Genomic DNA, 12,425 nt, shown 5'->3' on the forward strand with positions numbered 1-12,425 from the left:
ATGTCCATATTCATGGCCCAGGTTTCATTATTACCTGTCGTATCGTATTTTCAGTGGAGAGAACCCCATCCAATACCATCCATCGATGAGCTAAGTACCGGCTTGAACAACTATACTTCACTTGTTAATGTATCAAGCATTGTGAGCCACGATACTCAGAAAATATTTCATTGCACAAGCATGTTCATGTCACCCTACTAGACCATCCACTTGTTGAAAGACACATATAGCAATATGGTATAAATTGCTTGCTTTTAAAGTTCATTTCATCATATGGAATTTGGTTCCCAATCAAAATTCATACAAGTATTGAGTTACAACAACATACATAACATGGTAGCTTATACCTATGTTTGACATTCCATCCATCACTTAAACTACGAGCATAATATTCTTAAGTTTTAAAATGTCATAAAATTTTCATTAACTGGGTTCTGTTACTACAGTTTGTTTGTTAGCTCCAACTTATCTTTGTTCACATCACATATACAAATTAATTACTTGCACATTATCATGATACAATACAAACATATGATACATTTCTACATCATTTTATAGATAGGAATATAAAAGAGGGAAACATTCCACGTTGGAAAAATATATCTAAAAACAAAGATGATGTGACTTACCAAACGAAAGTGCTGGCAGGTCGATAGACACACAAACAAACACAAACATACACACAAAATTCAAGCTTTTGCAACCAAAGGTTGCTTCATCAGGAAAGAGGGAAGGAGAGGGAAAGACGAAAGGATGTGGGTTTTAAGGGAGAGGGTAAGGAGTCATTCCAATCCCGGGAGCGGAAAGACTTACCTTAGGGGGAAAAAAGGACAGGTATACACTCGCACACACACACACATATCCATCCGCACATGCACAGACACAAGCAGACACTGTTACTGATTTCCAGCAGTACTATTAAGTGCTGTTTTTCACACCCAGATGTTTTGATGGTAATTTTTTTGGTATCCTTCTGATTAGTCGTGTAGTTGCTTGGCTATCAAACCGAGTTGGAGTCCTATCAGCTTTTTCTATTTGGCCCATCAAAAAATTCTTTTCTTTCCGAAGTGTAATAACATACCACATAAATTCTTGGAAGTTTCTTCTCAAAATCCTCTGGAAGCTTTTGGTATATTGTTGTACTGTGTCACAGAGATAAGCCCACTTGTCTCATAAAGCAATCAACCATCCCTGGCTAGCCTTAATCTCTTGCTTCGGTACATCAAGAGCTGCAGCCATCTCTTTTGCTTTTTTTTTATTATGGTGCCAATGGTGACAGGTTGCTCATTCTTCCTCCTTTTGTGGACAACTTCCAAAACGTTTACCTCAATATCAGGATGTCTTCCTTTGTGAGGTCCAGTGAATTTCTTTCTAGTAGTGGTAGTTGCAAATATCCCAATTTCTGTTTTCCCATAAGTGAACGTTACTCTCAGCTACTTTGAACTCCCTTCCTGCCCTTCTGTGACCATATTTTTCCACATAAAGAATTGCTTTACACTTGAAAGTAGCTTCATACGATATTCTTCTCTGCTTGCCTCCATTCCGTGACTACCTGGTTGGATCTAAAACAGTTCTTGACTGATCTAGTGAGTGAGTTTGTGACCAGTCCTGAGAGAATCAGTTTGACCTAAGAAGACTTTTTGATTTTGACAGAATGCTTTTTTGTGAAACTTTGTTATTGTCAAACACAACATGTTTGTGGAACTTTGTTCACCTAAATCTGTGAAAAAGTTGTACAAAGAAAATTGGACTTTGAGCCAATTGCTGTTCTGAGCTAATTATCTTTATATTGGTTTACGAAGCTGTACTGGTAACTAAGTTAATAAGGGTAAGAACTAATGCTTTGAGGGAGAAGGCACACCATTAAACAAAGAAAAAAATAGCAGATAAGCAATGCACCAGTACATGCACTGTTTCATATAATCAAACCAGCTTACACGGTATAGTTGAAAGTCTTGTGCATGGTTTCTATAGTTCATTAATTATAAAAGATCTGTCAGCTCAAATATATTCTTAAATCTTTCAGACAGTTTTATTACTGATTATGAATAGCTTTTCACTACTCCTCCTGCAATGAAATCTTTGAAAGTCTTATGTATGGTTTCTATAGTTCATTAATTATAAAAGATCTGTCAGCTGAAATATATTCTTAAATCTTTCAAACAGTTTTATTACTGATTATGAATAGGTTTTCACTACTCCTCTTGCAATGAAAGTACATTGCCTGTTCATAGTATTTTCGTATTGCACAGAAATGAGATGCTACAGATTACGGCAACAGTTTCTCTCTTGCTGGCAGGAAAAGAAATATAGCAGAGATGACACTCTTTATAGAGCTCCTTATGTTGTATTTCTAACTTATGAATTGGTGTGATAACTATTATGTTGCATGTTGCATATGACCTCCAGTTCTCCAAGTATGCGCTAGTGGGAGATTTGTTAAACACTCTTATGTCTCTCTGGATAAAATTTAAAAGTAAATGACTATTTATATCTATTGCACATTGTTTCTGAAAGATTACTTCCAAGGGAATTAAATCTCATTCTTTTAATGAAACAACTTTCATTATTTTCTTCCCGCTAACTCTTCATTCCTATCTCACTTGCCTTCTCAGTTACCTCCTCCCCACAATTATCCCCCTCCCCTTACCCCCATCTGCATGTCGTCCTGCTTCTGTTCATAGCCTGTTCCATTTTCCCTCTACCATACGTGTGTTTTCCTTCTTCTCTGTGTATGAGTATGGGTGGGTCACTGGCTCAAAGCTTGATTGTATGGATTAAGTATGTATTATAAAATGCCAATATATTCAGCTGCAGTAATGCAATAAAATTTGGAAAGAAAATTTCCTGTCGGTGTAATTTGACCCATTAAGGAATATGAATATATAAGATTGACTGGATTTTTTTTCAGTTCATATGTCACAACTGTGAGTGACACAACTTCTAATGTGTTTGTGAATAAACACGATTTACACCAGATATAAAATAGAAGACATTATTCTAAGTATCTAGTGATGAAGAGTAAATATGAGCAGAGATAGTAGTTCAATTCAATGGCCATTTTTCTGTTTTGCTAATGAAGTGTTATCGTTAAGGATGACAAGCCTACAACATAATGAAGGTGTATGATACAGTTTTTTTCTAATAGATGATGGGTCGGTTTTTCTCTGGTTTGGCACAGTCTGGTGCATGGTGCTGCTTTGATGAGTTCAATCGAATTGACATTGAAGTATTGTCAGTTATTGCACAACAACTAATTACAATAAGAAATGCCAAGGCTGCAAAACTCGCCAGGTAAGAGTCTTACTGTTCTTCTGTAACATAACTACAGATCATGCATTAAAAACGTACGAAGACTAATAGTTATATTGTAGTTTGAATAATTGCGCAGTTCCATAGTGTGATCAGATAAACTCTTGATTCTTACAGTTCCTTAAAATTGTATAAGGGTTATAAATATGACACATGATCAGAACGTAACTGGAATTTTTGTTTTTCTTAAAGAATCTTTATTTATTCTTCAACATTAACTTTGTCAGCTACAAAGTAATCCCCCTCAGATGTAACACACTTGTGCCAGTGCTTTTTCCAATTTTGAAAGCACTTCTGGAACTCAAATTTAAATTGTAATTGCAGTGTTGATGAACCATTGTATTTTATGGGACAGTAAAAATTATGATTCTGATTATTATGGTGTTAAGCTCCTTTGGCAATTCTGTTTTTATTGCCTCAGTGGTACTAAAACAACATCCTTGGTTTTTTTCCAAAAAATCATGAGCAAGCATTGATGTGTAAGTGGGAACATTATTGTGATCAAATTTCCATGAGTAATTTTACCACAATTCTGGTCATTTTCTTTGGATACCTATATGCAAATGGCACATACTTTCATGTAGTATTCCTTATTCACCATATTACATAATACAGGAACTCATGATGCACTATCCCATTGTAATCAAAGAAAACAGTGAGAAGCTCCTTCACATGTGATGGACCTTGACAAATTTTTTCAGTCTTGGCACTTTAGGCAGTTTCCATTGGGACGATTGGGTCTCGATTTTGACGTCATATCCTTATACCCATGTTTCATCACCTGTTATAATTAGTGTTGCCAGACATCCTGCATTTCCCAGGACATCCCATATTTGCTGCAAAGTTTTAAATGTCCCACTGGGACAGACTCTTTCATGTATTTCAAACTTGTTTGATTATTATTGCAAAATCTTTTGCGCTACAGCTGATGAGTACCTACACTCCTGGAAATTGAAATAAGAACACCGTGAATTCATTGTCCCAGGAAGGGGAAACTTTATTGACACATTCCTGGGGTCAGATACATCACATGATCACACTGACAGAACCACAGGCACATAGACACAGGCAACAGAGCATGCACAATGTCGGCACTAGTACAGTGTATATCCACCTTTCGCAACAATGCAGGCTGCTATTCTCCCATGGAGACGATCGTAGGGATGCTGGATGTAGTCCTGTGCACGTGCACCTTCCGCCGACCACTGGCGACAACATCGATGTACTGTGGAGACCTCACGCCCCACTTGTTGAGCAATTCGGCGGTACGTCCACCCGGCCTCCCGCATGCCCACTATACGCCCTCGCTCAAAGTCCGTCAACTGCACATACGGTTCACGTCCACGCTGTCGCGGCATGCTACCAGTGTTAAAGACTGCGATGGAGCTCCGTATGCCACGGCAAACTGGCTGACACTGACGGCGGCGGTGCACAAATGCTGCGCAGCTAGCGCCATTCGACGGCCAACACCGCGGTTCCTGGTGTGTCCGCTGTGCCGTGCGTGTGATCATTGCTTGTACAGCCCTCTCGCAGTGTCCGGAGCAAGTATGGTGGGTCTGACACACCGGTGTCAATGTGTTCTTTTTTCCATTTCCAGGAGTGTATTATCTTTGCACTTACTCCATGAAGATACAATTAACTCAGCTATCAGTCTGTATTTGCCCATATCTGTTTGTATTATGTTTTGTTATTTGTTTGTTATCTGTCTTTCTTTCATTCTACAACTTAGTGTTTAGCACTTTCGTTTGTTTGCTAACTCCTTTAAATGCTATGCCAATGCTTGTTAACAATACTGGAAGGATTTTTTAATTCCATGCTTGATTGTCATTCTAGTTTTTAAAATGTCGTTCATTGTTTTGCAAGAACTGCTGAGTGTTGAACGTGTTGTGCTTGTGAATTATTTCTAAAGCTCTTGAAAAAAGCAGTGATTTAAGTGACACAGATAATTCATCTACAAGTGCTGGAATACCTTCTAAGAAATCCAAAAGGCATGAAGTATAATCCGAACTGAGAAAATAATTATTCCTAGTTTGGACAAGTAAAAGGAAATTCGCACAAGGCACACTGTCACCTGTTGAAAAGAGATATCTCATGTCTCATACAGGTGTTGATAATGTAAAACAACATGCATCTGCTAAATCTCACATGATTGTTGTTAGTGACTGAGTATCAAGATGTTGTTGTTGTTGTCGTCTTCAGTACAAAGGCTGGTTAGATGCAACTGTCCAGACTCTCTATCCTTTGCAAGCCTCTTCATCTTTGAATAACTGCTGCAACCTACATCTTTCTGAATCTGCTTACTGTATTCATCTTTTGGTCTCCCTCTGTGATTTTTTCCCCGCTCACTTCCCTGCAATACTAAATTGGTAATCCTTTGATGTCTCAGAATGTGTCCTATCAACTGATCCCTTCTTTTGCTCAATTTGTGCCACAGTTTTCTTGTCTCTCCAATTCTGTTCAGTACCTCCTTATTAACTACGTAATCAACCCATCTAATCTTCAACATTCTTCTGTAGCACCACATTTTGAAAGCTTCTGTTCTCTTTTTGTCTAAACTGTTTATCGAATACCTTAACCAAATATTTATTGAAGCTTGAACTATCTGCCTTAGAGACGATCAAGATTACTGCTAGAGAACTAGCATCTGTTATCACACGTTTATGCATTCTCTTAGTTACAGCAGTATAGAAAGCTCACACAAATTTTTATTATTATATATCTGCAGTGATTCAAAAATCTCTCAAAGTTGTAGCTGTGGAAGAACAAAAGTGGAAGCTATTGTATGAAAATATTTCAAAGATCATAAAAAAAAACATATACTTCTCTTTAGCAATGGATGCAAGTAAATAAAAAAAGAAAAAATGACAGGAAAACATTTCCAATTTGCTTACAATTCTTTGATTATGATACTGGGGCTGTAAACCAACTACTGGAACTTGTAAAACTTAATGATGAATGTGCATATCAAGTTTCAAGGTTAGTAATACACGCTGCTTTTAGCTGAAAATGATAAAATTGCCAAAGCTGGTTATCCATCCATATTCTCCACAATGTTGTAAAATACAGTACTGATAAACTAGAAGTAAGGATTGATCAACTGAACATGAACTCCCTATATGAAGAATTTCAAATAATTAAAAGAAGCTTGGACATGGCTCAGTCTTTTGATGACAAAAATAAGAGTGTGACTGAGAAATGGAAGAAAATCATGGATGAGTTTTCCAAAAATGAAATCCTTAACATTTTAAATCTCATATCATTCATCATTAGTATGCCTAGTTCCAACTGCTTTGTATAAAGTTTTTTTCACAGATCGCATTAAAATGGATGGGTCTACAAAACAAATGTACCCCAAATTTGATAAAAATTGAAGTAATGACCATTTTCAGTATGACTGGAGTTGCATTGATTTTTTTAAATATGTAAAATCAAACATAAGCATGTTAAAACTTACACATTCTTCCATAAAATATGATAAACACCAATAAACCACAAAAAATAATTTTGTTTTCATTTGTCCTGTGTAAAAAATTAAATCCCTTTGTTTTTTACCCAACTGAGCATTTGTCCATTACAGGGTTTAAAAAAATCTGGCACCACTAGTTATATAATCTTCTTTAGAAATTCCAGATTGTTATCAGCTTCATTCAGCAGTTCCTGAGTGATGTCCACATGACATCATTTTTGATCAAAATATAACAATTTTAGAGCAAGCCCGATAACTGTTTTGTCATTGTGATGAATTTCCAGTTTTAGATTCTTCTGTGATATTCATCAAATAGGTTTGAACTCTTTGCTATTCCAGTTGAAATTTGTTTTTCTGTTCTCCATGGATATATAAATTCTGCAAACCATTGTTTAGTGCATAGCAGATGTTTCCTCCAAATTAACCACTTTTTAGGGTTCTGATGCATTCTGTTCACCTATGGAGCACAGAAAGAATCTTCGCTGAACTGCCTCTGTGCTTGTTGTAATTATCTCATGTTATAGTCACAACCCTTACACAAGAAGTTGTAGAAGTTTTCTGGGCTACTCTCTTAAAGCTTAATCTTGGAATTTTGTAAGTAGGCTTTCCTGGGACAGTTTGAATTTATCTTCAGACATCAGACAGTTAGGCTTCATAGCATTTCTGGGATGCTTTCCCATGAATAGAATAAAACTGTGACCATTCATGCTGCCCTGCTTTGCATATGTTCAATGTTCTTTCTTAGTCCAGTTCTGTGAGAGACAGCTAAAGACATTGAAGAGCAATTGAATGGAATTGTTGTTGTTGTTGTTGTTGTTGTTGTTGTGGTCTTCAGTCCTGAGACTGGTTTGATGCAGCTCTCCATGCTACTCTATCCTGTGCAAGCTTCTTCATCTCCCAGTACCTACAGCAACCTACATCCTTCTGAATCTGCTTAGTGTATTCATCTCTTGGTCTCCCTCTACGATTTTTACCCTCCACAGTGCCTTCCAATGCTAAATTTGTGATCCCTTGATGCCTCAAAACATGTCCTACCAACTGATCCCTTCTTCTAGTCAAGTTATGCCACAAACTTCTCTTCTCCCCAATCCTATTCAATACCTCCTCATTAGTTACGTGATCTACCCACCTTATCTTCAGCATTCTTCTGTAGCACCACATTTTGAAAGCTTCTATTCTCTTCTTGTCCAAACTATTTAACGTCCATGTTTCACTTCCGTATATGGCTACACTCCATACAAATACTTTCAGAAACGACTTCCTGACACTTAAATCTATACTTGATGTTAACAAATTTCTCTTCTTCAGAAACGATTTCCTTGCCATTGCCAGTCTACATTTTATATCCTCTCTACTTCAACCATCATCAGTTATTTTACTCCCTAAATAGCAAAACTCCTTTACTACTTTAAGTGTCTCATTTCCTAATCTAATCCCCTCAGCATCACCCGATTTAATTTGACTACATTCCATTATCCTCATTTTGCTTTTGTTGATGTTCATCTTATATCCTCCTTTCAAGACACTGTCCATTCCATTCAACTGCTCTTCCAAGTCCTTTGCTGTCTTCGACAGAATTACAATGTCATCGGCAAACCTCAAAGTTTTTACTTCTTCTCCATGAATTTTAATACCTACTCCGAATTTTTCTTTTGTTTCCTTTACTGCTTGCTCAATATACAGATGGAATAACATCGGGGAGAGGCTACAACCCTGTCTCACTCCTTTCCCAACCACTGCTTCCCTTTCATGCCCCTCGACTCTTATAACTGCCATCTGGTTTCTGTACAAATTGTAAATAGCCTTTCGCTCCCTGTATTTTACCCCTGCCACCTTCAGAATTTGAAAGAGAGTATTCCAGTTAACGTTGTCAAAAGCTTTCTCTAAGTCTACAAAAGCTAGAAATGTAGGTTTGCCTTTTCTTAATCTTTCTTCTAAGATACGTCGTAAGGTTAGTATTGCCTCACGTGTTCCAACATTTCTACGGAATCCAAACTGATCTTCCCCGAGGTTCACTTCTACCAGTTTTTCCATTCGTCTGTAAAGAATTCGCGTTAGTATTTTGCAGCTGTGACTTATTAAACTGATAGTTCGGTAATTTTCACACCTGTCAACACCTGCTTTCTTTGGGATTGGAATTATTATATTCTTCTTGAAGTCTGAGGGTATTTCGCCTGTCTCATACATCTTGCTCACCAGATGGTAGAGTTTTATCATGACTGGCTCTCCCAAGGCCATCAGTAAGTGGCTGAAATGGGGGGGGGGGGGGGGGGGGGGGAAGACGAGTCAGAAAGTAAAAGATATAGAAAAGGGAATGAAGAAAGAAATAGTTACTGAGAAGAAGCTCTGAGATCAAAGAAACTAATGTAAATTAAGACCAGGTGAATGGCAAGAACCAAGGACATACTGTAATGCCAGTTCCCCCTTTCAGACTTCTGAGAAATTTGTGTAGGGTGCAAGAATCCAGATGACAAGTCTGATGAAACAGACACCGAGGTCACTACTGTCATGTTGTAGAGAATGGAATTGATAGTGTCTTAAAAAGAGATTATGAACTGAAAACAGATAAAAATAAATCTAGGGTAAAGGAATGTGATTGAATTAAATCAGATTAACAGTAAGAAATGAGACTCTAAAAGTGCACTTGTTGATGAATTTTGCTATTTAAGCAGAATAATAAATGATGATGCCTGATGTTGGGAAAGGCAAAATGCAGACTGGCAAATAGCAACAAAAGAATTTCTGAAAAACATGAATTTGTTAACATATAATATAACTTTTAAGTGGTAGGGAGTGTTTTGTAAAGGCATTTGTCTATAGTATAGTGGTACATTGAAACGAAATGTGAACAATGGGCATTTCAGACAAGAAGAGTTTACAAGCTTTGGAAATGTGGTACCATAGTAGAATGCTGAAAATCAGTTGAGTAGATCAAATAACAAATGAGGAGGTAGTGAATCAAACTGGGAAAAAGAAATTAATGTCATAATTTGACTAAAAGAAGGGACTGGTTCATTGGACACACTTTGAGCATGAAGAAATTATCAGTTTGGTAATTATGGTTTTAGATATCACTGCAGAAGAGTGATGTATATCATTACATAAGCCGTAACAATGAATGATTCTCATTACTGAAAGAATGACAAAGCTAATTATTACATATGGAGTGCACCGATGGTGTGTGAACATTGCTTTATGTGTGTGTGCAGAACCAGAATAAGGGACGATGCATGTCTTCAACATGGAACAGTAAGTGCAATAACTTCACAAGAGGAAGTATCTGCCTGGGCATAATGTAAAACTGTGTGAATCACTGGCCTACATTGGAGAAGAATGTCTCTTCAGGGCAAACACAGAAAAATATTACAATGGCTGTATCAATGTTCAAACAAAGGAATAGTTAATCATGAACTTGTACATAGTTTTTGAGACAGACATGATGACTGAAGTCTCTCGTTATCTGATGGACTCTGTTGATGTATTCAAACAATATGTAGAGTACGTACAGAAAATGTCTCAGAACAATTGAAGAAAACTGGCAATTGATAGATCACATTTCCTTTCAGCATAAATTATATAAGCAGGAGGGAAAGTCCTAGATTGTTGGAGAAGAATAAACCATTTTGACCAAAGGTACATTATAAAATAATACAGTTGCCCTTGAAAACCAAATAAATAACTGAACAATGTGAAGAAGTGCACATATAAATACATGCACTAAAAGCTAATTATTAAAAAGAAATGTACTGCCAGTAAGTTACAAGTAAAGTTAATGGCATTATACACTCTGACACAAGGAACTCCATTTTCTGACGTCCACGGCTCCATTCGCTATCTCCAACTGACAAAATGAAATTATGCAAACTCAGATAGCAATGGCGAACTAAAAATCAAAAGTGACAATCAGTAAATAAATCCATAGCAACCAGAAGACCATCAAGCAAAAAATGGTATGAACTTATGCACCAACCTAATATATCCAGCAAAGTGAAAATGGTAAAGAGGGGATGCTTTTTCTCCTAAGCAAAAAAGATACTTTTCGTACTTTCTGTGTTGTGGCATATTGAAACAGAATTGTACTAACAGAGATAGTGGAAACAGTGGACTCCAAGGGATAATTTCACTGCATGAATCATACAGATACAAATGACGCCAGAAGCTCTGTGTAAATCACATACAACTTTTAGGAAAACAAATACTGCAGCAAATAGAAATGCAATATAGAACATGAGATCTAGAACTAAAAGATGTGTCTTTGACATAAATGGAAGTGAAAAATTGTTAATAAGATTTGTTTTGAACATGTGCAGAGTAAACTATAGACTACCAATTACTTATTTATAATATAATTGAATAGATAAACAATTTACTCACCAAGTGGCAGTGGGAGAACACATTTATAAAAGTATTGAAATTTTCAAACTCTCAGAGCTAGTGGCTCCTTCTAGAAGAAGGGTTGAAGCAGGAGGAGGAGTGTTGAAGGAAAAGGACTGGTGAAGTTTTGGAAAGGAGAGACTTTGGAATAGTCAGCCAGAACCATTGGTCCAGGGAGACTTACTGTACTGATTGAGAAGCAAAGACTGATTGTTGGGGATTGCACCAGACAAGATTTGAAAACCTGAAAGTCTAAAAGTGAAAGACATGGTAATATACAATCAGTCATTACTAACAAAACATTATGTGCTAATTACTAAGAGCAGAAAGCTAATTGCAATATATGTGGCTGTGATAGGGGGGGGGGGGGGGGGGAAGACGAGTCAGAAAGTAACACATATAGAAAAGGGAATGAAGAAAGAAATAGTTACTGAGAAGAGGCTCTGAGATCAAAGAAACTAATGTAAATTAAGACCAGGTGAATGGCAGGAACCAAGGACATATTGTAATGCTAGTTTCCCCTTTCAGACTTCTGAGAAATTTGTGTAGGGTGGAAGAATCCAGATGACAAGTCTGATGAAACAGACACCGAGGTCACTACTGTCATGTTGTAGAGCATGCTCTGCAACAGGGTATTGTGTCATGACAGTATACAACCTGTGCCTATGCCCATTCATCCTAACTGATAACTCAGTGGTGGTCATGCCAATGTAAAAGTCTGAACAGTGTCTACATAACAGCTGGTACATGACATATGCCATTCCACAAGTGACCTTTCTTTTGGTAGTATATGTTTTGCCAGTTACAGGGTTGGTTTAGGTGCTGGTAGGAAGGTGTATAGGGCAAGTCTTACAGCGTGGACAGTTGCTGGGGTGGAAGCCATACAACAGGAAAATGGATGCAGTAGGAGCGTAGGGTCTCATAATGATATTATGAAGATTGGGAGGGAAACGAAAAGCTATTTTGGAGGGATGTGCAGTAACCATCAATCAATCTTTCCTTCTCATCGCATCCGGTAAGTCTTCTCCATCCCAAGGTTCTGAGTGACTTTCCTAAACTCTCTCAATTTCCTACAGCTCATCAGACCTTTTCTGTCACCCCTCTTCCTTGCTCTTCAATCCTTCTTCCAGAAGAAGGAGCCACTGGCTCTGGAAGCTTGCAGTTAAATACCTATCATATGTTATGATCTCCTGTTACTGCTTGGTGTGTAGATGTTCTAACTATCCAGTCACATAACATTTTCAAAACTTGATTATTTCTATTGACAAATACT

General features: G+C 37.3%; 1 protein-coding gene across 1 annotated transcript in view; it reads left to right on the plus strand.

The window, feature by feature from the left end:
• The window catches only part of LOC124795954 (dynein axonemal heavy chain 6), a 1,096,896-nt gene that overhangs the window by 420,135 nt on the left and 664,336 nt on the right, over positions 1–12,425 (plus strand). Inside the window, exon 27 of the mRNA XM_047260034.1 lies at positions 3,149–3,294. Within this exon, the coding sequence (XP_047115990.1) occupies positions 3,149–3,294 (146 nt within the window). The remainder of the gene's footprint in view (positions 1–3,148; positions 3,295–12,425) is intronic.

The sequence above is a fragment of the Schistocerca piceifrons genome, chromosome 4, assembly GCF_021461385.2.
Source record: "Schistocerca piceifrons isolate TAMUIC-IGC-003096 chromosome 4, iqSchPice1.1, whole genome shotgun sequence".
Lineage (NCBI taxonomy): Eukaryota > Metazoa > Arthropoda > Insecta > Orthoptera > Acrididae > Schistocerca > Schistocerca piceifrons.